At 42.3% G+C, this 24470-nt stretch overlaps 1 protein-coding gene across 1 annotated transcript; it reads left to right on the plus strand.

The window, feature by feature from the left end:
- Positions 1-262: 262 nt before the first annotated feature.
- Positions 263-23898, plus strand: ces3 (carboxylesterase 3). Its single transcript, XM_060922950.1, has 13 exons — positions 263-377; positions 767-962; positions 3188-3326; positions 6122-6255; positions 16020-16173; positions 18860-18964; positions 19206-19307; positions 20799-20939; positions 21058-21138; positions 21377-21518; positions 21605-21754; positions 21977-22049; positions 23721-23898. The coding sequence occupies exons 1-13, from the start codon at positions 263-265 to the stop codon at positions 23884-23886; spliced, it is 1698 nt and encodes a 565-aa protein (XP_060778933.1). The 3' UTR covers positions 23887-23898.
- The last annotated feature ends 572 nt before the right edge of the window (positions 23899-24470 follow it).

Genomic DNA, 24470 nt, shown 5'->3' on the forward strand with positions numbered 1-24470 from the left:
ATAATGTCTTTAAGATGTATGAACGATGTATGCTGAATCAAATATTGATAAACTTTTGACTGGTAGCAAATATTGATTAGATTTCACTTTGTTTGCTTTAATGGTATGTTCACTGTTTACACAGGTTACATTTTATAGTGGGGGGTTGACCAGATTAAAGGGCACATGGTCTGGTATATGTGTGTGGCTGTATTGCTTGTGTGTGTGAGTTCATTGCTCCATGAATAATGAGCCTGTGTGGGCGTGTGTGTGGGTAGTATTTATGGATTGGAGCGCTCTGTCTCTCCCAGGTTTTCCCTGTGGAGCTGCAGTAATGGAAGTCTTGCTCATTCTGTGCTTGACCATTGCCTCAGTTTGGACAGCACCAACTCAGACAGGCAAGAACTTATGTGTGTTATTTTAAACATAGGAAACAATGAGCTGTATTTATATTGCTTGCTGTATTGTTTGTGGAAACAGAAAATGATGCAATATTAGAGGAATTAGCACTTCTTATTGATGTTCAAGAACTTCAGAAATGTATTTGTCATTCATTTAATATTATTTTGTATATTGCTTAATGAAAATTAATAAAAGAGTACTTTAAAACAGCAAACATGTACCTCATGTAACTTACCTCAAGTATACTGTACAAATTAAATCTAGTGTCTTTTTTTTTTTTAGCTCTAATTTGTCTATTTCAGCAGATGTATCTAAGTATCCTTTGGTATGTAGAATCTATTCGTAAGTCTTTTTTAAGTGATTAATCCCCTCCTTGCTGTGGCAGATCCTGGCCCTGTGATTATTCTGAAGCATGGCAGTGTTCGTGGCAAGTACGTAACAGTGAAAGGCTCAGATAAAGTAGTGGAACAGTATCTGTCCATTCCTTATGCTCAGCCACCCGTGGGTCCGCTCCGTTTGGCAGCACCCCAACCTGCTGAACCCTGGGAGGGGGTGAGAGATGGAACACAGCACTCTAATGTGTGAGTGAGGTTCACTTTTTTATTGCTGACCTATAAGACTTTTTTTTTTCTAATATGATGTGCCTTATGTACATATAGTACCAGTCAAAAGTTTGGACACACCTTCTAATTCAATGGTTTTTCTTTATTTTTATTAATTAAAAGACACTTCATATCTTAAAGTAATGACGGATGTCATTTCTCTTTACTTAGTTGAGCGTTTTTTTACATAATATGGATTACTACAGTTGTGGAATAGGGCTATTTACTGTATTATTATTTACTATTTACAGTTTGATCTCAAACGCATTACAAAGGCAACAAGATCAACTGTGCACTGCTGCTCAATTATGTATCCCCCCGCTCTCGTTTATATCAGAATACAAGCAATCAAAGGAATAGGACACTTATTATGAATGTTGACTTCAACAAATAATTAACCCTGAAATAAGTAAGTAAAGAGCAGTGTTCTCCCCAGGGATTTCAAATAGCATCCTAGTAAACTGTCATTTTGAAATAGCATTTTGCTTCTTGAAATAGCATCAAAATCCACCCTATATGTTTTGTAAATACATTCAGTCTGTAAACAGGAAGTTGATGTGGGACAGACCTGAAAATGGTATATATGGTATAGAACCCCAAGCTGAAGCTCAGTACCAAATATCAAGCAGTTTTGATTTGTAGTTGCTGAGAAAAGTGTTATGAAAATTTTGTAAATCTAAGCTATATGTTTCATAAATACATTAAGTCAGTAAACAGGAAGTTGATGTGCAACAGACCTGAAAACGGTATACACAGTATAGAACCTCAAGCTGAAGCTCGGTACCAAATATCAAGCAGTTGTGATTTGTAGTTGCTGAGAAAAGTGTTATGAAAATTTTGTAAATCCACCCTATATGTTTTGTAAATACATTCAGTCAGTAAACAGGAAGTTGATGTGTGACAGACATGAAAATGGTATATACAGTATAGAACCCCAAGCTGAAGTTTGGTACCAAGTACCAAGTGGCTATGATTTGTGGTTGCTGAGAAAAAGGGTGTTTCGGACAGACGGAGATACGGATGGACGGACGGACAGGCAGAGGTAAAAAAACAGTATGCCCCACCTTCTTCGGAGACGGGATATAATAATAATAATAACTTGCACTAATTAACTTTTGACGAGGCACAGCTGTTAATAGAAAAGCATTCACTTTTTTGTTTATGACATAGTTCCATATGTTATTTCATAGTTTTGATGTTTTCAGTATTGTTGTACAATGGAGAAAATAGTCAAAATGGAGAAAAAACTATGAATGAGTACGGATGTAAAAACTTTTCACTGGTACTGTATGTGCACTGATATTTCCACAGAAAGCCAATGTTCTTTAAAAACAACTCTGTATATTATATAGCACCACCTTTCCTCAATCTCTGTGTTCTCTTTCATAATACAGGGTGCTTCAAAAAATTTGATATTATTTGAGATGTAAATATCCCAGAAACTATATAGTCTAGGCAAATGAAACTGAACAGGCTTAATGTTGAGTAATATAAGGTTTATTCCTCAAAATCTGAATGAGAAATTAAAAGGTATGTGGATTCCATGAACGATTTCACAAATGTTCAATATATGCGCAGCCTGAGACGCAGACACACAGACAGCCTTCCTCTTTGAACTTTTCGTGCCGTGTCCAAATCTGCATTGCAGTTGGTGCAGTTTTAGAGAATTCTCTCATAAATGCACGCTGCACCTTCTTGTTCGACTGTGTTCGAGCTTACTTTAACACACACAACGCCTTTTCTTTTCCAGTGAATGGCATTTCTATACCTAAAAAGATTAAAACAAAAACCATTAAACATAAAATTTTGACCTGTTTCCATACATGCTGTTAAAATTTGAGGTCAACTGAACAAGAATTAGCAAAGTTATTAGACTGTGAAATGGTATTAATTTTTTTTTTTTGAAACACCCTGTACTACATTCTGCATTTGATTTAAAATGAACTATGTTCATTTGCAGTACTTTATCTTCATCTAGTTTCCGAAAAGGAAATGCTCAAAGAGCTTCTCACGCCATGCTTTGTGCTACAGTGCTTTAGGAATACAAGTCCTCTACTTTTCTCAATTTACTCAGAAGAAAAATTAACTTGGTTTTGAACTCTTACAACCACTACAACCCATATCCTCACCCACTTTGGAAACTCCTTCAATTGATTTTTGTCTTTATTCATGTATTTTTTTTCTCTCATATCTTAACATGAAAGATGCATTCAGGACCCAGATGACATTAAGTTTGTGGCAAAAGTTACGGCCATAAATTACACTACCACTCCGATCTCGGAGGACTGTCTTTACCTAAATGTGTTCACTCCCTCTCAACGCTCAGCATCAGAAAAATTACCTGTGAGTACAGTAATCACTCATATTATAATAAATACACTCATTCTCTCTTTACATCAATTATTTGTATGTGTTCAATTAATGGGCAATGAGTATAACTGACGTACCATATCTTCATTACATTACATTACAGGAATTTAGCAGATGCTCTTATCCAGAGCAACGTGCAATGTTGTACCCAATAATGTACACCAACGTACAATGTACCCAGTTAGGGGGTTAGGTACTCCAAACCAAAAGGTCATCGAACCGGTGACCTTTTGGTCCCAAAGTTGCTTCTCTAACCATTAGGCCATGGCTTCCTCCAGTAAATGGCTTCTGCACAGTAAATAAAAGTTGTTGATTGTGCCTGTAACTTTACCCTTTGCACTCTTGTTCAGCTAAAACTACAGTGGAAGTAAACATCCAGAAGTACTGTAGTCTCTTCATCAATCTCAGCAGTGTTAGTCAGTCAGTCAAGAGATAGTAGGATGTTTATAGAATATCCACACCACTCTGAGTAATTTATGAAATTTGCTTTATAGCATGAGTCTCAAAGAACCCACTGCATACATTAGAGGTGAAAAGAAGAGCTATTACCTGCTCAGTGAATACTGATATGTGACATTTTTAGACATATAAGATGTGTGAAACTAATGCAAGCACAATAAAGGACACAATACAGAAATTTTTTTTTCATTAACCTAAAAAGTATTGACTGTTCAAATTACAAGATTAGCTTCTCAAAGTGTTTAAACTCAAATGGAAACACGGTTCTTTTCCAGGAAACAAATCCAGTAAATTATTTACAAGAACTGCTTTTTTTTGTAAATTTAAGTCTAAATATAAGAAACTGCTTTATAGAGATATATTCCAGTATATGGGCAAATGTATGTGGACACCTGACCATCACACCCATATGTGTGTTAGGACTGGGACTGTTTTGGCCTCTAGAGGCCGCTGTTATTTCCATCTTGTCATGTTTGTTTTGGCCTCTAGAGGCCGCCACTGTGTTTTTTGTGTTTGTCTTCATTGCCTGTTTCCTGCCCCGCCCTGTTCCTTAATTAGTGTGTGTATAAATACCCCTCTGTTTGTTCCCTTGTCATGGAGTCTTTTTCCTTTGCTATGCTGTTAGTGCTAGTTCCCTCTGTCCCATGTACCTTAGCCTAGCTAACGCGACTTCAAAGCTCTCCGAGCATTTGGTCTGGCCAAGCTATTAAGCCAAACCGTTTCCCAGAGCCCGTGGTTGACCCGCCTCCCTGAAATGCCTCAGTTTGCTACTGGTCGAAGCCAGAAAAGGCTGTGACGAAGCTTAAACCAATCACATCACTCTTTCCTCTGACGTATGCGACACGACGGGGCTAACTGGTAGATTAAACTCTTACCGAAGCCGGTCGGGAGCAAGGCGAAAACGTCCTTCCTTTCAATAAATACCTCCAGGGCTGCTCTTTGCTCCGTTTTCAATGAGAACTTCCCGTTGAATGCTTTCAATACAGCATCTACCGCTGTGTTAAAGGCTTGCCGCTGCTCCATGTTCGTGATGTGAATGAAGTGCTTCCGGCATAGATTCTGTAAACAATCTATGGCTTCCGGTCGCAGTTCTACTACGTCACTGCCTTGAACACGCCTCTACCCAGGGCCGTTGGAGATGCTCAAAGTTGATTGGTTCCCGATTTTTCGGGAGCTTGGAAATGCTGTAGATAGCCTGCCTGGCCAGACTAAGCTCGGAACAGGCCCTCGTGTTGTGTCACGCTTAGGATGGGCGGGCCCAGGCTACATGTACCTTGCCTGTGTCTTTGTATTCTTGGTTTTTTGCTTCTTTCTTTTGGACTTTGTGGATTTGTTTTGACCTTTTGATCTTCTGAGCGTTTGAGCTTTTGCCTCTTCTTTTCTTATTTGGATTTTGGACTTTGAACCTTGGGATATTTTATTTTTGTTTATCTTCTGAGCTTTGGATTATTCTTTTTGTTTTTTCCCTTGGATTGTACATATTGTAAATAAACTGTTTTTGATACTCTACTTTCACCTCACGCCTCTGGACTTGAGTCATCCCCCTGGTGGCCTAGTGGGGGTTTGCTGGATTATCACACCAGCGACCTGGGTTCGAATCCCAGCAAAACCCTAACAATGTGGGCCTTCCCCAAACTGTTTCTACAAAGTTGGAAGCACACAATTGTCTTGAATTTCTTTGTATGCTGTAACATTAAGATTTCCCTTCACTATGAACTAGAGGCCCAAACCTGTTTCAGCATGACAACGACCCTGTGCCAATGTGAGGTTCATATATACATGGTTTGTTGAGGTTGGTGTGGAACACAAGAACACAATGTCTGTGTGGGTTTCCGCGGGGTGCTCCGGTTTCCCCCACAGTTCAAAGACACACGGTTAGTTTAACATGGGGCAGCCATGGTCTGAGATTGGACTGAAGTACCCTTGAGCAAGGAACCTAACCTGCAGTTGCTCTCCGGGCACTGTATCATAGCTGCCCATGGCTCTGGGTTTGTGTGTGTGCTCATTGCTCACTTGTGTGTGCATGTGTGTGTTCACTTCTTCAAATGGGTTAAAGGCAGAGGTTAAATTTTACTATGTGCTTAGGTCTGTGCTTGAGCGTATGTGTGACAAATAAAAGGCTTCTTGGCTTGGCTTCTTCTTCTTGGCTTGGCTTCTTCTATTAATGTCTATGGTTTTGGAATGGTATGTTGGAATGGTCAGGTGTCCACATACTTTTGGCCATATTATGAATATCATCAGTTGTCGAATCCTCAAAATCAACAATAAATTTGAAACATCAAACAGCTTTTAACTGTGTGCAATCTCAGGTCATGTTCTGGATCCATGGAGGGGGCCTGCAAACGGGTGGAGCCACAGCGTATGATGGATCGGTACTGGCAGCCTATGAAAACATAGTTGTTGTCATCATTCAGTATAGGCTAGGCATACTGGGCTACTTCAGGTAAGATGCATGGCATATCAGCTAGTTCACCAATATTGTTTCACCAGTATTACTCACAATGGGGATATACTGTACACTCACTGAACGGATTATTAGTAAGCCATCAGCCAGTAAGCTGATGCAGTTATCAGCTCAGCCAGTCATGTGACAGCAGCAGAGTGCATAAAAGAATGCAGATACAGGTCAAGAGCTTCAGTTAATGTTCACATCAAAAAGGCCACAGTAACTCAAACAACCACTCTTCACAACCATGGTGAGCAGAAAAGCATCTCTGGAACATGCAAAATGTCAAGTCAAGTCAAGTTTATTTTTATAGCGCTTTTAACAATAGACATTGTCGCAAAGCAGCTTTACAGAATTTGAATGACTTTAAATATGAGCTAATGTTATCCCTAATCTATCCCCAATGACCAAGCCTGTGGCGACTGTGGCAAGGAAAAACTCCCTCAGACGACAACGCGAGAGGAACCAGACTCAAAAGGGAACCCATCCTCATTTGGGTGATAACAGACGACATGACTATAACAGTTTTAACATGAAGTCTGTTTCGTTGATGTTATAACTCTTCATTGATGGAAACTTGAGTGCAAAACTGTTCATGACAACTGCAGTCCTAAAGTTAGCAAGTTAACTGTAGTCCTCAGCCATAAAAGCTTTACTATAAGTGTCCAGAGCATCTTCCAAGTGTGGCTTTCAACTGTCCATATGGGGCCGTCCTCTACAGGAGCGATGTGATGAGACTCCAACCAGACATAGGGCATCAGGATGGATCAGGCAGGTCCAAGGAGCAGAAGAGGTCAGCACCTCGATCTCAGGATTGACATGTAACTCAGCGGGACAGACGGGGATGGGGGAGAAAACACAGGTTGTTAGGTATGCCCAGTGTCACCTGATAAGTAGGAGCAGTATACATTTTGCGCTGAGTGCAAGCAGGGACTCCGGCAAAACTAACTATGACAGCATAACTAAAAGGGGAGAGCCAGAAGGTAACACAGGCATGAGGGAGCCCCGGGACATAAAGCAGCAGCCACTACACCATCAACAAACTCGAGTGAGCAAGCGAGTGGGGGACTGACAGCATCCATACATCCCAGCTTACCAAAACAATCTATGCCTGAGGATCCTCCAGATCTACTTTCTCTCATAAACACTATTAACAAAAGGTTTGACAAAACAGATGTGTTTTCAGCCTAGACTTAAACGCTGAGACTGTGTCTGATTCCTGAACACTACTTGTCAAAGAGGTGAGGTGGATGTGCTACACCAGAAGACCACATCAGGTTACGCTCCTGTCAGCCAAGAACAGGAACCTGTGGCTACAGTATTCACAGGCTCATTGAAACTGAACAGCTGAAGATCGCAAAAACATCACCTGGTCTTTTTCGAATCTTCAACTGTCCAATTAAGCTGATTGGATAATTGTGTCTGCGATGACCTGATGACTTGTCCAGGGTGTACTCCGCCTCTCGCCCATAGTCAGCTGGGATAGGCTCCAGCTTGCCTGCGACCCTGTAGAACAGGATAAGTGGCTACAGATAATGGATGGATGGATGGATGGATGGATGGATAATTGTGTATGAAATAAGCAGGTGCACATGGATTCTTAATAAAGTGGTCAGGGAGTGCATTTTTACAGTACAATATGCTGTATATTACGTTTAATTCGTATCAATATGGAGTAACGTGAACTGAAGACTAAGCAATTTACACACAATGTTTAAAATGCTCTTTTGATTTTAATACAGTATATGGATATTTTCCAACATTATGCATTGTAAAAAAAAATCCTCTCAAACACCTCTCAGACATCTCACTGCTCATGAACAGAATGCTAATATGCTGTTTATCTGAGGTAAAATATGAAAGCAAAAAAAAAAATTAAAAGAGAAAAACTAAGGTGCAATGTGTCATAAATCTAGGGCTGAGACCAAAAACATAAATAAACAAATAACTATTATGTGTCAGAGTATACACCATCAAACCAGGCTTGGAAATATCTGAATCAGTAATACTTGGCATAACTACAGTAATTTAGTATTTGAAAAACAATTTTTACACACTTCAACACTCTGATTTGAAATACTATTTATGCAATGTATTAAGTAAATAAATTAATATGCAATGACAAAATGAATGTTTAAAATGAGTCAAGAAGTATAGTGTTCAAAAAAGTTGTGAGGTCAAATCCCAGAACTGCCAGATAGACACTTAAATTCAACAGAGCATTTATCTTAACCCTCAACTGTAGCCTGGAATCATAGTCTTTCTCACCTACGTCACTTTAGGCAAAAGAGTCTACAAATATATATAAAAATGAAAATAAACTAAATTGTCCATGCATTCAGTTTTCGGGAATCAGATACATTGTTAGGGTTTTGCTGGGATTCGAACCTGGTTCGTTGGTGTGATAATCCAGCAAACCCCCACTAGGCCACCAGGGGGATGACTCAAATGCAGAGGCGTGAGGCGGAAGTAGAAAAAGAATCAAAAGGTTTATTTAAACTATATACACTATATACAGGGCAAAACAAAAGACAAAAAAAAAAAACCAAAGAGTATAATCCAAAAGAAAAGCAAAGTGCAAAAATTCAAAAGCTAAGAAGATCAAAAAACACAGTACAAAGGAAACTGGAGATAAACATAACAGCACAAAGACTCCGTGACAAGAGGACTGAACTCAGGGGTATAAATAGACAAACTAATTAAGGACACAGGTGAAGATAATTAGGCAATTAACACAAACACAAAACACAGGAACAGTGGCGGCCTCTAGAGGCCAAAATAAACACGACATGAAAAGGAAATAACAGCGGCCTCTAGAGGCCAAAACAGTCCTAGTCCTAACAGGACCCCCCCCTCTAGGAGCGTCTCCTGACGTTCCCAGGGCGATCCGGATGGGCCGAATGGAAGTCCCGACATAGTTCTTTATCAAAGACATCCCGAGCAGGAACCCAGCAGCGCTCCTCAGGACCATAGCCCTCCCAGTCCACCAGATATTGCAACCCGCCGCGGACCCGGCGGGAGTCAAGCAGGCGATTCACAGTGAACACAGTCTGCCCCTGGAAGATGCGGGGGGGTGGGGGGTTCCTAGGGGCAGGGGCATACGTAGATGTCAGTACGGGCCGTAACAGGGAAACATGGAAAGTGGGGTTGATCCTCAGAGTCCGGGGCAACTGGAGCCGGTAGGAGACAGGGTTCACCCTGCGCACCACCTTGAAGGGGCCAATGTAGCGAGGAGCAAGCTTGCGGTTCTCCACCCGCAGTGGAAGGTCCTTAGTGGACAGCCAAACACGCTGCCCAGGGCGGAAAGCATGTGCAGGTCTTCTATGGCGGTTGGCCTGAGTCTGGTTGGTTCTGGAGGTCTGTATGAGGGTCTTCCTGACCTTGCTCCAGGTCTTGCGACACCGTCTCACATATTGGTTGACCGAGGGCACCCCCGCGTCCTCCTCCTGGTCCGGGAACAGAGGTGGCTGGAACCCGAATTGGCACTGGAATGGCGACAGCTTGGTGGCCGATGACTGCAGGGTGTTGTGGGCGTACTCCGCCCATGGCAGCCAGGTGCTCCACGATGTCGGGTTATCCATAGCCAGGCCTCGCAGGGTGGTTTCCAGGTCCTGGTTGAGCCTCTCCGTCTGACCATTGGACTGTGGGTGAAACCCAGAGGAGAGGCTGGCAGTGGCTCCGATGACCTTGCAGAACCCGTGCCACACTCGGGAGGAGAACTGGGGCCCTCGGTCTGAGACGATGTCCTGTGGAAGACCAAAGACTCGGAAGACATGATTAAACAAAAGTTTCGCAGTTTCAAGAGCAGAGGGGAGTTTGCACAGTAGTATGAAGCGGCAGGCCTTGGAGAATCTGTCCACTAAGACCAAAATGACCGTGTTACCTTGTGACTCAGGGAGACCCGTGATAAAGTCGACTGCCACATGGGACCAGGGACGCCGGGGAATGGTCAGAGGATGCAGGAGACCCTGGGGACGCTGTCGTGGGTTCTTGGTTCTGGTGCAAACCTCACAGGACAGGACAAATGACCTTACTTCCTTCTCCATGTTAGGCCACCAGAAGCGTCTTTTCAGGAAGTCCAGGGTCCTCCGAGCTCCCGGGTGGGCGGTGAGAGGGGAAGAGTGACCCCACTGGAGAACCTTGGCCCGGGCTTGATGTGGGACGTACAAGAGGCCTGGTGGCCCCGTCCCAGGACCGGGGTCCTGGCGTTGGGCTCGTCGGACAGCCTCCTCAATACCCCAGCGGACAGGGGCCACAATCCGGGACACAGGGATAATAGGCCCGACTTCATTCTCCCTGTTAGTGGCAGAGAACAGTCTGGACAGTGCGTCAGGTTTGGTGTTCTTGGAGCCGGGGCGGTATGAGAGGGTGAAGTCAAACCGACTGAAAAACAGGGCCCACCTAGCCTGTCGAGGGTTCAGTCTCTTGGCTTGCTGGAGGTACTCCAGGTTCTTGTGGTCAGTCCAAACCAGGAATGGATGTTGTGCTCCCTCCAGCCAGTGCCTCCACTCCTCAAGGGCCAGTTTGACCGCTAGCAGTTCTCGATCCCCCACATCGTACCGGGACTCAGCAGGACTCAGGCGGTGGGAGAAGTAAGCGCAGGGGTGCAGCTTTCCTTCCGAACGTTGAGAGAGCACCGCGCCGACACCACTGTCCGAGGCATCCACCTCCACGATGAATGGTTGGGAGGTGTCCGGGAGAACCAGAATGGGTGCCGTGCAGAAGCAGTCCTTGAGGTCTTTGAACGCCTTTTCTGCCTGAGGAGACCAGCCATAAGATCCACCTGTCCCTTTGGTGAGGTCTGACATGGGTGCTGCCACAGAACTGAAGTTCCTGATGAACTTGCGGTAGAAGTTAGCGAATCCTAAGAACCGCTGAACCTCCTTAACGGACTTGGGAGTAGGCCAATCCCGGACGGCCAGGGTCTTGGCAGGGTCCATTTGGAGTTGGCCTGTCCGTACAATAAATCCCAGAAAGGAGACCTCGGGAACATGAAATTCGCATTTCTGGGCCTTGGCGAACAGATTGTTCTGTAGCAGCCTCTGGAGAACCTGGCGGACATGGTGGCGGTGCTCCTGCACGGTCTTGGAAAAGATAAGGATGTCGTCGAGGTAGACAAAAACGTATAGGTTAATCATGTCCCTTAAGACGTCGTTGATTAGGGCCTGAAAAACAGCTGGTGCGTTGGTGAGTCCGAAGGGCATCACCTGGTATTCGTAGTGCCCAGACGGGGTGTTAAAGGCAGTCTTCCACTCGTCTCCCTGTCGGATACGGATGAGGTGGTATGCGTTCCGTAGGTCCAACTTGGTGAAGACGGTGGCGCCTTGGAGCAGGTCGAAAGCTGTGGACATCAGCGGAAGGGGATATCGGTTGCGCACAGTGATCTTATTCAGGCCCCTGTAATCAATACATGGTCGGAGCCCCCCATCCTTCTTGCCGACAAAGAAGAAGCCGGCTCCAGCAGGTGAAGTGGAGGGTCGAATAAACCCAGAGACCAGGGCATCTTTGAGGTATTCCTCCATGGCCTTGCGTTCTGGCTGAGAGAGTGAAAACAGTCTGCCACGAGGAGGGGTAGTCCCAGGGAGCAAGTCGATGGCACAGTCGTAGGCCCGGTGCGGAGGAAGAACGGCGGCCCTGCTCTTGCTGAATACCTCCTTGAGATCCCAGTACTCTGTGGGAACTTGAGATAACTCGGTGAGATCAGGAGGCTCGGCAGGAGACACAGGAGAGCTAGAGAGCAGACAAGAGGCATGGCATGCAGGGCCCCATTCCACAACCTGGCTTGTTACCCAGTCTATGCGAGGGTTGTGGCGAGTAAGCCAAGGAAGGCCTAGAATAACTGGGAACTCAGGTGAAGGAATCAGGTGCAGGGATATTTCTTCCTTGTGACCTTGAGACTGGAGGAAAACTGGAGAAGTAACTTGGGTGACTCTTCCATCACCTAACGCTTGGCCATCGAGGGCAGACACAGACAGTGGGACTTCAAGAGGTGCAGTCGGAATATTGATGCTTTGGGCGAAGTGAATATCCATAAAGTTCCCAGCCGCCCCTGAGTCTATCAAAGCTTGACAAGAGTGGACAGACTCACCCCAGGAGATGGAGACCGGGATGTAGATTCCTTGACCAGGGAGTCCGGGAGAGAGGGTAGGCCCCGTCACAACCCTCCCTCGGCTGGACGGGGCGGTCCTTTTCCCAAGAGTTCGGGACATGATGCTCGGAAGTGACCAGGCTTGCCACAGTAGATGCAGCACTTGTCCCTCCTTCTGCGCTCCCTCTCAGATGCGGAGAGGCGAGTACGACCCACTTGCATGGGTTCTGGACAGTCACTGAAGGAGGTAGACGGTCTCCAGGTAGAGGTAGGGAGGCTGGGGGGGCTCAAGGCTTGGTGGCGTTCTCTCATCCTGTTGTCCAGACGAATAGCATGTGAGATGAGGGTTTCGAGGTCACTTGGGCATCCAATAGAGGCCAGACCGTCCTTGATGGGGTCAGACAGACCATGGTGGAAGGCTGACACCAGGGCAGTCTCGTTCCATCCACTTACTGCTGCGAGTGTTCGGAACGAGATGGCGTAATCTGCGACGCTTCCTCCTTGCCGGATGGACATGAGCTTTCGGGCTGCGTCGGTACTGATGTCTGCCTGATCGAAGACCCGAAGCATCTCTTCAGAAAACAGCTGGAAATCAAAGCACTCAGGTCCCTGTCTTTGCCAGATAGCAGTAGCCCAGGCTCGCGCCTTACCAGCTAATAAGGTGATCACAAAGGCAATCTTGCGGCGATCCGTAGTGTAGGTGGTAGGCTGAAGCTCAAAGGTGAGTTGACACTGGGTAAGGAACTCTCGGCACTCACTGTGCTTGCCGTCATACCTCTGTGGTGCAGGAAGGCTGGGTTCGCAAGGTGAAGAAGGCAGCATTGCAGGAGGCACTGGAGCAGGAGTGGGAGCTGGATCAGGAGCAGGAACTGGATCAGGAGCAGGAGATGCAGGCAGAGATGTCAGCTGTGCCAGGGTTTTCCCAATTTGCTGAAGCAGTTCCTCGTGGCGAGCGAGGGCCTCACGTTGGCTGGTGAGCGTACGTCCATGAGCGTCCATGGTCGCTCCGAAGCGTGTCAAAGCTGCCATAATTCCCTGAAGGTTGGCCGGGTAGACAGTTGAAGCAGCCTCTGCTGAGTCGGTCATGACGGAGTCTTTCTGTTAGGGTTTTGCTGGGATTCGAACCTGGTTCGTTGGTGTGATAATCCAGCAAACCCCCACTAGGCCACCAGGGGGATGACTCAAATGCAGAGGCGTGAGGCGGAAGTAGAAAAAGAATCAAAAGGTTTATTTAAACTATATACACTATATACAGGGCAAAACAAAAGACAAAAAAAAAAAACCCAAAGAGTATAATCCAAAAGAAAAGCAAAGTGCAAAAATTCAAAAGCTAAGAAGATCAAAAAACACAGTACAAAGGAAACTGGAGATAAACATAACAGCACAAAGACTCCGTGACAAGAGGACTGAACTCAGGGGTATAAATAGACAAACTAATTAAGGACACAGGTGAAGATAATTAGGCAATTAACACAAACACAAAACACAGGAACAGTGGCGGCCTCTAGAGGCCAAAATAAACACGACATGAAAAGGAAATAACAGCGGCCTCTAGAGGCCAAAACAGTCCTAGTCCTAACATACATATTTTGAACATATTGTAACCTTTTTAATTATATAGTATAACTAAATTTAAATTGCTTATACTGAACTTATATTTGTATTTATACATTATACGCTGCTATATTTATTCATGTGACTACTGTATTTACAATATTATTTTGGCATAAATGGTATTCCATATATAACCCCAATTCCAAAAAAGTTGGGACACTGTGTAAAACATAAATAAAAACAGAATGTGAAGATTTGTAAATCATGGAAACCCTGTATTTCATTGAAAATAGTACAAAGACAATATATCAAATGTTGAAACTGAGAAATTTTATTGTTTTTTGAAAAATATATGCTCATTTTGAGTTTGATGTCAGCAATGCATTTCAGAAAAGTTGGGACAGGGGCAACAAAAGACTGAAAAAGTTGTGTAATGCTAAAAATAAAAAAATAGATTAAAAAACACCTAATTTGGTTAATTGACAACAGGTCAGTAACATGATTGGGTATAAAAAGAGCATCCCGGAGAGGCAGAGTCTCTCAGAAGTAAAGATGGGGAGGGGCTCACCGCTCTGTGAATGACTGCGTGAGCAAACAGTGCAACAATTTAAGAATAACATTCCTCAGTGTAAAATTGTGAAGAATTTGGGGATCACATCATCTATGGTACATAATATCATTAAAAGATTCAGAGAATCTGGAGAAATCTTTGTATGCAAGAGACAAGGCTGAAAACTGGCACTGGATGCCTGTGATCTTCAGGCCCTCAGGCAACACTGCATTAAAAGCAGACACGTGTCTGTAGTGGAAATCACTGGATGGGCTTAGGAACACTTCAGAAAACCATCGTCTGTGAAAACAGTTCATTACTTCATACACATGCAAGTTAAAACCAGATACAACCAATATCCAGAAACACCGCCACCTTCTCTGGGCCCGAGCTCTTTTACAATGGACTGAAGCGAAATGGAAAATTGTCCCAAGGTCTGACTAATCGAGATCTGAAATTCTTTTTGCAAATCATGGACACCACTTCCTCCAGGCTAAAGAGGAGAGGGACCATCCGGCTTGTTATCAGTCCACAGTTCAAAAGCCAGCATCTGTGATGGTATGAGGGTGCATTAGTGCACATGACATGGGTAGCTTGTACATCTGGGAGGACATTATTAATGCTGAATGATATATACAGGTTTTGGAGCAACATGCTGCCATCTAGATGACATCTTTTTCAGGGAAGGCCTTGCTTATTTCAGAAAGACAATGACAAACTGCTTTCTGAACATATTAAAACTGCATGGCTCTGTAGTAAAAGAGTCTGGGTGCTAAACTGGCCTGCCTGCAGTCCAGACCTGTCTCCTATTTGAAATATTTGATGCATTATGAAACACAAAATATGACAATTTAATACTATTTAATTTATTATGTGTCAAATTTTAATTCCCGTATGAATTCCCCCCATATATATATATATATATATATATATATATATATATATATATATATATATATATATATATATATACACATATATATACACACACACTTTTTTGAGCTTAAGGGATACGTTGCAATTGGGGCTCCGCCCTGTTTGTCTCTCCGGTCACGTTTTACCATTTTTTTTTATATGTTAATTTGTGTATATATTTACTGTGACATATTACAATAAACTAAACTAAACAAAGGAGACCCTGAACTGTTGAGCAAATGAAATTGTATATCAAGCAAAAATGGGACATTTCACTGTCAGAACTATAGCAGTTCGTCTCCTCAGTTCCCAAATATTTACAGTGTTGTTAAAAGTAGAAGTGATGCAACACAGTGGTAAAATGCCCCTGTCCCAACTTTTTTGAAACATGTTGCTGAATTCAAATTCAAAAATATTTTTCAAAAAAGCAATAAAATTTCTCAGTTTCAACATTTGATATGTTGTCTTTATACTATTTTCAGTAAAATATTGGGTTCCCATGATTTGCCAATTATCACATTCTGTTTTTATTTGCAGTTTACACAGTGTCCCAACTTTTTGGAAAAGGGGTTGTACTTAATGTGTCCTATTTCAACACACTCAGTTGTCTATGATGTATGGGATGGTATTTTATAAGTATGTTGTATATCTCAGTACTGGAGATAAACATGCCCAAGGCAACTGGGGCTTTCTGGACCAGATTGCAGCACTGCAGTGGGTGCAGCAGAACATTGAGAGTTTTGGTGGAGATCCACAGTCAGTCACTATTGCTGGGGAATCTGCAGGGGCAATCAGTTGCTCCATACTGGTATGTACAATTTAAAATATCGGTAACACTTGCACTGCCTCACAGCTCCAGGGTCCCCAGTTAGAGCCTGAGCTCAGGTTACTGCCTGTGCAGAATTTTTCATGTTCTTCCTGCGTTCGCATGGGTTTTTCCCACTGTCAAAAAAAACATGCTGGTGGGTGGTGGACTGGCTGCTGGTTTGAATAAGTGGGTGAGTGTTTATGTATGGTGCCCCATTCACGGTGAATTCTTCCACCTTGCTCCCAGCTCCTGAGTTTGGCTCCAGGTCCCTGACCAGGATAAAATAGATACTGAAGATAAATGAATGAATGAATGAATGAATGAATAGTGCATAAATGCACATTGGTTATTATTGTGACCTAATACTGATTTCATGGTAAAATGGGAAATACTTAATAATCAGTGTTTCCAAAATGTATACAGTAGCAGTCAAAAGCTTGGGCACCCCTTCTAATTCAATGTTTTTTTTATTTACAACCCCGATTCCAAAAAAATTGGGACAAAGTACAAATTGTAAATAAAAACGAAATGCAATAATTTACAAGTCTCAAAAACTGATATTGTATTCACAATAGAACATAGACAACATATCAAATGTTGAAAGTGAGATGTTTTGAAATTTCATGCCAAATATTGGCTCTTTTGAAATTTCATGACAGCAACACATCTCAAAAAAGTTGGGACAGGGGCAATAAGAGGCTGGAAAAGTTAAAGGTACAAAAAAGGAACAGCTGGAGGACCAAATTGCAACTCATTAGGTCAACTGGCAATAGGTCATTAACATAACTGGGTATAAAAAGAGCATCTTTGAGTGGCAGCGGCTCTCAGAAGTAAAGATGGGAAGAGGATCACCAATCCCTCTAATTCTGCGCCGACAAATAGTGGAGCAATATCAGAAAGGAGTTCGACAGTGTAAAATTGCAAAGAGTTTGAACATGTCATCATCTACAGTGCATAATATCAAAAGATTCAGAGAATCTGGAAGAATCTCTGTGCGTAAGGGTCAAGGCCGGAAAACCATACTGGGTGCCCGTGATCTTCGGGCCCTTAGACGGCACTGCATCACGTACAGGCATGCTTCTGTATTGGAAATCACAAAATGGGCTCAGGAATATTTCCAGAGAACATTATCTGTGAACACAATTCACCGTGCCATCTGCCGTTGCCAGCTAAAACTCTATAGTTCAAAGAAGAAGCTGTATCTAAACATGATCCAGAAGCTCAGACGTCTTCTCTGGGCCAAGGCTCATTTAAAATGGACTGTGGCAAAGTGGAAAACTGTTCTGTGGTCAGACGAATCAAAATTTGAAGTTCTTTATGGAAATCAGGGACGCCGTGTCATTCGGACTAAAGAGGAGAAGGACGACCCAAGTTGTTATCAGCGCTCAGTTCAGAAGCCTGCATCTCTGATGGTATGGGGTTGCATTAGTGCGTGTGGCATGGGCAGCTTACACATCTGGAAAGACACCATCAATGCTGAAAGGTATATCCAGGTTCTAGAGCAACATATGCTCCCATCCAGATGACATCTCTTTCAGGGAAGACCTTGCATTTTCCAACATGACAATGCCAAACCACATACTGCATCAATTACAGCATCATGGCTGCGTAGAAGAAGGGTCCGGGTACTGAACTGGCCAGCCTGCAGTCCAGATCTTTCACCCATAGAAAACATTTGGCGCATCATAAAACGGAAGATACGACAAAAAAGACCTAAGACAGTTGAGCAACTAGAATCCTACATTAGACAAGAATGGGTTAACATTCCTATCCCTAAACTTGAGCAACTTGTCTCCTCAGTCCCCAGACGTTTACAGACTGTTGTAAAGAGAAAAGGGGATGTCTCACAGTGGTAAACATGGCCTTGTCCCAACTTTTTTGAGATGTGTTGTTGTCATGAAATTTAAAATCACCTAATTTTTCTCTTTAAATGATAAATTTTCTCACTTTAAACATTTGATATGTCATCTATGTTCTATTCTGAATAAAATATGGAATTTTGAAACTTCCACATCATTGTATTCCGTTTTTATTTACAATTTGTACTTTGTCCCAACTTTTTTGGAATCGGGGTTGTATTTTTATTAATTAAAAGTCACTTAACGTCTTAAAGTAATGATGGATGTCGTTTCTCTTTACTGAGTTGAGCGGTTCTTGACATAATATGGATTACTACAGTTGTGGACTAGAGCTATTTACTGTATTTTTATTATTTACTATTTACTGTTTGATCTCAAACTCATTAATAATGCAAGAAATTGCACTAATTATCTTTTGACGAGGCACACCCGTTAATTGAAAAGCATTCCAGGTGACTACCTCATGAAGCTGGTTAAGATAATGCCAGTAGTGTGCAAAGCGTCATCAAGCTAAACACTGGCTACTTTGAAGAATAAAAAAAAAGGAAACATATTTTGCTTTTATTAAACACATTTTTGTTTACCACATAATTCCATATATGTTCTGTATGTTATTTCATAGTGTTGATGTCTTCAGTATTGTTCTACAATGTAGAAAATAATCAAAATACAGAAAACCCTATGAATGAGTAGGGGTGTACAAACTTTTGACTGGTCCTGTCTATTCCATATGTGTGACACAAATGACTAATTCACAGATTGAAATTAATGGTACAGTCAGACATGATGCATATGTTTCCAGTTTTTGTTGCTGTTGCCTTTTCCAGATTCTTTCCCCACTTGCCAAAGGATTATTTCACCGAGCCATCTTACAGAGTGGGGCAGCAACTGTGGGACCTTACACAACAAAAAACCCCATGGCCTTTGCCAAGGTATGTATTTATTTTAGTCTGAGCTACAAATTCTCAGTAAAACAAATCACGTATGACTCTATCAATGTTAGTAGCATGTGTAAAATTAAAAACAGCATCACAGATCGTATGTGGGATTGATTTGCAAGCACTGCATTTATAGAAAATCACAGTGCAATAATTAATTTTATGTCCATAACAATATGAATACATTTGTGACATATAATTATTGTGAGCATCTGGTATTAAACTGTATGTTTAGAAAATAGCAAATGTCACAGAGTGCGATAGCAGCTCCACAGAGCTTCTGGTCAAGTGTTTAAAAGAAAAGACAGAAGAGGATCTCATGAAAACAATTAAAAAGGTGAGCTCACCATGTTTTTCAGTATTTTCTGTAATTATAATTATGACTTGTCCATTGTCTTTGTAATTTTCAAACACCTTCTGAAACATGCTATTAGATGGACTGGCTATTCTATAGTGTGTGAATGAAAGCAGGTGTGAATGAGTGTGTGAATGTGTGTGCATGACATCACATGACTCAGTGTTCCCAGGATAGGCTCCAAATCTACTGCAACCCTGACCTGGATAAAGATGTTACTGAAGATGGATGTATGGATAGATGGATGATTGATTATTATTATTATTATTATTATTATTATTATTATTATATTTTAAATGTAAATAATAATAATAATAATGTATTTTTTAAAATAAAATAAATAAATAATTATTATATATTCATCTTCTGTGTTTTGGGCGGCACGGTGGTGTAGTGGTTAGCACTGTCACCTCACAGCAAGAAGGTCCTGGGTTCGAGCCCAGTGGCCGGCAAGGGCCTTTCTGTGTGGAGTTTGCATGTTCTCCCCGTGTCCACGTGGGTTTCCTCCGGGTGCTCCGGTTTCCCCCACAGTCCAAAGGCATGCAGGTTAGACTAATTGGTGGCTCTAAATTGACCGTAGGTGTGAATGTGAGTGTGAATGGTTGTCTGTGTGTCAGTCCTGTGATGATCTGGCGACTTGTCCAGGGTGTACCTCGCCTCTCACCCATAGTCAGCTGGGATAGGCTCCAGCTTGCCTGCGACCCTGGAGGACAGGATAAAGCAGCTAGAGATAATGGATAGATGGATCTTCTGTGTTTGAGAGGTTCAAGAACTATAAGAAGAATTAATTTGAATGTGAAAGACATTGACTTTGATGTAGAAGCGTCAGTTGCTGCAATTAATTAGAACATTTTAAAGTGTTTAATTTATATTAGTTTAGTTTTTATTTATATATAATTTTTATTAATTTCAATTATATTATTTAGTTTAGTTTTTATCATCTATAGTTTTTGTAATACTTGTTATATATTATTGCAGTTTTTTATGATCATCACATCACATTATCTCTAGCCGCTTTATCCTTCTACAGGGTCGCAGGCAAGCTGGAGCCTATCCCAGCTGACTACGGGCGAAAGGCGGGGTACACCCTGGACAAGTCGCCAGGTCATCACAGGGCTGACACATAGACACAGACAACCATTCACACTCACATTCACACCTACGGTCAATTTAGAGTCACCAGTTAACCTAACCTGCATGTCTTTGGACTGTGGGGGAAACCGGAGCACCCGGAGGAAACCCACGCGGACACGGGGAGAACATGCAAACTCCGCACAGAAAGGCCCTCGCCGGCCCCGGGGCTCGAACCCGGACCTTCTTGCTGTGAGGCGACAGCGCTAACCACTACACCACCGTGCCGCCTCAGTTTTTTATGATATCAGACTGAATTTGAATGTAACTTTGAACAATAAAAGAAAGTTTAATGAATATATTATTATTGTTGTTGTTGATATGTCGTCTGATATCCTATAGCAAAAATTGTACATAGGGGCCACAGTGGATGGGGAATTTCTGACAGATGTAGCAGAGGAAGTTTTGAAAAGCAAGGATTTTGAGACCATCCCCGTGATTATAGGTGTGACAAACCATGAATTTGGATGGACCATCCCTCAGGTGAGTGACTAAATAATAAAAACTATAAACTAAATTATTATAACTGCTGTCATTCTTTATTGTTGCAGTGGCAAGTGGTTGTAGTATTGTCATTAGTTCCTGCATTTGTCTGTTTCAGAATTTTGCCCCTGCAGGGTGGGAAAAGGGAATGAACAGAGAAGCAGTGACTCCAATTATAAACCTGTTTTTCCCAGCTGGGGTAATGAATGTCCTGCTCAATCCCTTTGCTGAACATAAATTTGGGCCAAGGCAGTTTATTAGGAAATGTCTCCCTCTGCTGGACACAAGTCTCCACATGGCATATAGTGCCATTAACATGTCATACCACTGTTACACTAACATCTGAATAATCTGTACAGTTACTTTTACTTTACTTAACTACCCTTTGTGCAGCTTTTTAAATATATCTTTTTTAATGAAAAAAATTTATTTTCTAGGCTGCTGGAGCCAATGATTTAATAATTGATGAATACCTAAAGAATGCTACGTCTCCAGAGGACATAAGAGATGGGTTTACAGAAATGGTAGGGGATGTTTTCATGGTGTTCCCTGTAATAAAAGTAGCTGATTATCATAGAGGTGAGATTATTTCAAAAGCTTTCCAAGCCTACAGGCCGGTGACAACCAGGTTGCCCACTCTAACTGTGTTTCTTGTTCTCTAACAGATGCTGGCGCAAACGTGTACATGTATGAATTTCAGCATCGTCCCAATGTTTTTAAAGATAGCAGACCCAGCTTTGTAAAGGCTGATCATGCAGATGATGTTGGCTTTGTTTTTGGAGCCTGCTTTTGGAATGGTCATATCAAAATCATAGGTACTGTACATATGTAACAGACCTCAGTAGGAATCTGGTGACTATAAAATAATGACTATACAATATATTTTTTAAAAGTAACTGAATGTCATTTTAATGTCATTTGTAACTGGAAAACTCATGTCTTTGAATGTTATGAATAGTAATTATGACGATGATGGTGAATTATGATAATGATTTCATAGGAACTATGAGAATAATGTTTCACTGTTTCATCACCAGGCACAATAACTGAGAAAGAAAATCAATTGTGTAAAACCACAATGAGATATTGGGCCAACTTTGTTCGCACGGGGTGAGGATTACAGAGCACACAAATAGTAGTTCAGGTCAACTAACTAAACAGTCCTGACAGCTAACAGAGAACACTGTTAACTAATGTATGTGATGCAGAAGTAGGCACTAAGTTGACAAAAATAGTGTTCCTTCATTGCTCTTACAAGGGTACTTCAAAAAGTTCTCGGCCTCACCCAGAAAACATCACAGGAGATAGATTTTTCTTGCATTATTTTTCAACATAGTCTCCTTTAACTTCAACACACTTGGTCCATCGATGTTCAAGCTTCGCTATTCCTTCATGGAAGAAGGTCACATCTTGAGCCTCCAGATCCTCCTCAACAGCACAGATGACTTCATCATCACTCTGAAAATGGCAACCATGCAAGTGGGATTTCAAGTTGGGAAACAGATAGAAGTCAGACGGTGCCAGGTTGGGTGAGTAAGGTGCATTGGGCAACAGTTCAAAGCCACATTTGGCTGCTTCTGCCACAGCCAGCTGTGTTGTGTGGACGGGCGCATTGTCCTGGAGCAACAGCACACCAGCTCAAAGCTTTCCTCTCCTTTTTTCATTCATCTCATTATCTCTAGCCGCTTTATCCTTCTACAGGGTCGCAGGCAAGCTGGAGCCTATCCCAGCTGACTACGGGCGAAAGGCGGGGTACACCCTGGACAAGTTGCCAGGTCATCACAGGGCTGACACATAGACACAGACAACCATTCACACTCACATTCACACCTACGGTCAATTTAGAGTCACCAGTTAACCTAACCTGCATGTCTTTGGACTGTGGGGGAAACCGGAGCACCCGGAGGAAACCCACACGGACACGGGGAGAACATGCAAACTCCGCACAGAAAGGCCCTCGCTGGCCACGGGGCTCGAACCCAGGACCTTCTTGCTGTGAGGCGACAGCGCTAACCACTACACCACCGTGCCGCCCCTCTCCTTTTTTTCTCTGATTTTTTCTTTCATTTGACTTTTTGTGTACAGTGATATAAGGCTTTGTAATATACAGTTATGCCACAAAATGGGAGTTACACCCCTTGTTTCTGGGGGAGGCCGATAACTTTTTGAAGTACCCTTGTAGAAGGCTGCTTATATAATGTTTCCGGGTAGGGAAAACAATGAACATTATGAAACATTTGTTTTAACATTACTAACAATAAAAAAAAGAACTTTGTCATATTTTGAGTGCTACACTAAAACAGTTTAAGAACACCCAGAAAACAAGAACAGTTTATGCTGCAGGAACTAAAACTTCCTGAAACTGTAATTTTTCTACAGTCTAAAATTGTTTGTTGGATATATCATATATTCATGATGTATATTTTTAATTAAAATTAACAGAGAAACCTGGGGTGGGTTTCCCAAAAGCCTCTTAACTCTTTAGAGAGAGAGAGAGAGAGATCATTGTGATGCTTGCTCTACCATTTAACGATGATCTTTGTGTTACAATGCTTTTGGGAAACCCACCCCAGTTTAGTGCTGTAGTGTGGTGAAACTAGATGGCCCTGTTTCGTTGTCAGTTATGCTAAAGTAACATAACATGTGAATAGACTATTAACTGTAGAATATTTAACTTATGGTTTATATGATTTCCTCCTGTTTCTGTGCCTAATACATACACAAATAGTCCACATTCTAAGTTCAGTTCATCTCATATAACCTAATTTATTTGACCCATAGCTCACCAAATGGTCCTGGTCTGGTAAACTGGCCCCTCTATGACACCTCTACAAAGTATTTGAAACTGGGATTGAAACAAGCAGAGGGACAAGGACTCAAACAGAAGGAACTGCACTTCTTCACTGTGCAACTGCCTAAGAAGCTTACTTCACTGCCCAAAGCCTGAGAAGCATTTCTCTACTACAACTACTTTTTAAATCCTCTAGCTCTTTGGGTCTTGAAAAGCCCGAGGCAAATAAAATGTATTATTACTATTATTACGACCAACAAATGCTTGTTTTCTAGTCGTCATATCATATTCTGTGTTTCTGGGAAGCCTACATATGTGTCATTGTTGTTCTTTCTGTGTCACGACTGCACTTCCTTGCACTCAAGATTCCACTTCTGAGAGTTTGCAGCAGCCTCCAAATATGGCCACTGTGGACTACACCAACCAGCCTGTACTTCACCACTCTCAGATTCCTGAGTACTGATCATCGCACATACCTGTTCCCAATCACAACCTCATCACTGTACAATATAAAAGGACTCTCAGTACATACACACGCACACACAACAAAGTAAATACTTCGTGTTCCTGTGCCTGACTTTACCAAGCCTTGATTATCTGTGCTGATTGTTTGGTTAAGTCAAGTCAAGTTTATTTTTATAGCGTTTTTAACAATAGACATTGTCATAAAGCAGCTTTAAAGAATTTTAATGACTTTAAACATAAGCTAATTTTATCCCTAATCTATCCCCAATGAGCAA

The sequence above is a fragment of the Neoarius graeffei genome, chromosome 6 (assembly GCF_027579695.1).
Source record: "Neoarius graeffei isolate fNeoGra1 chromosome 6, fNeoGra1.pri, whole genome shotgun sequence".
NCBI lineage: Eukaryota > Metazoa > Chordata > Actinopteri > Siluriformes > Ariidae > Neoarius > Neoarius graeffei.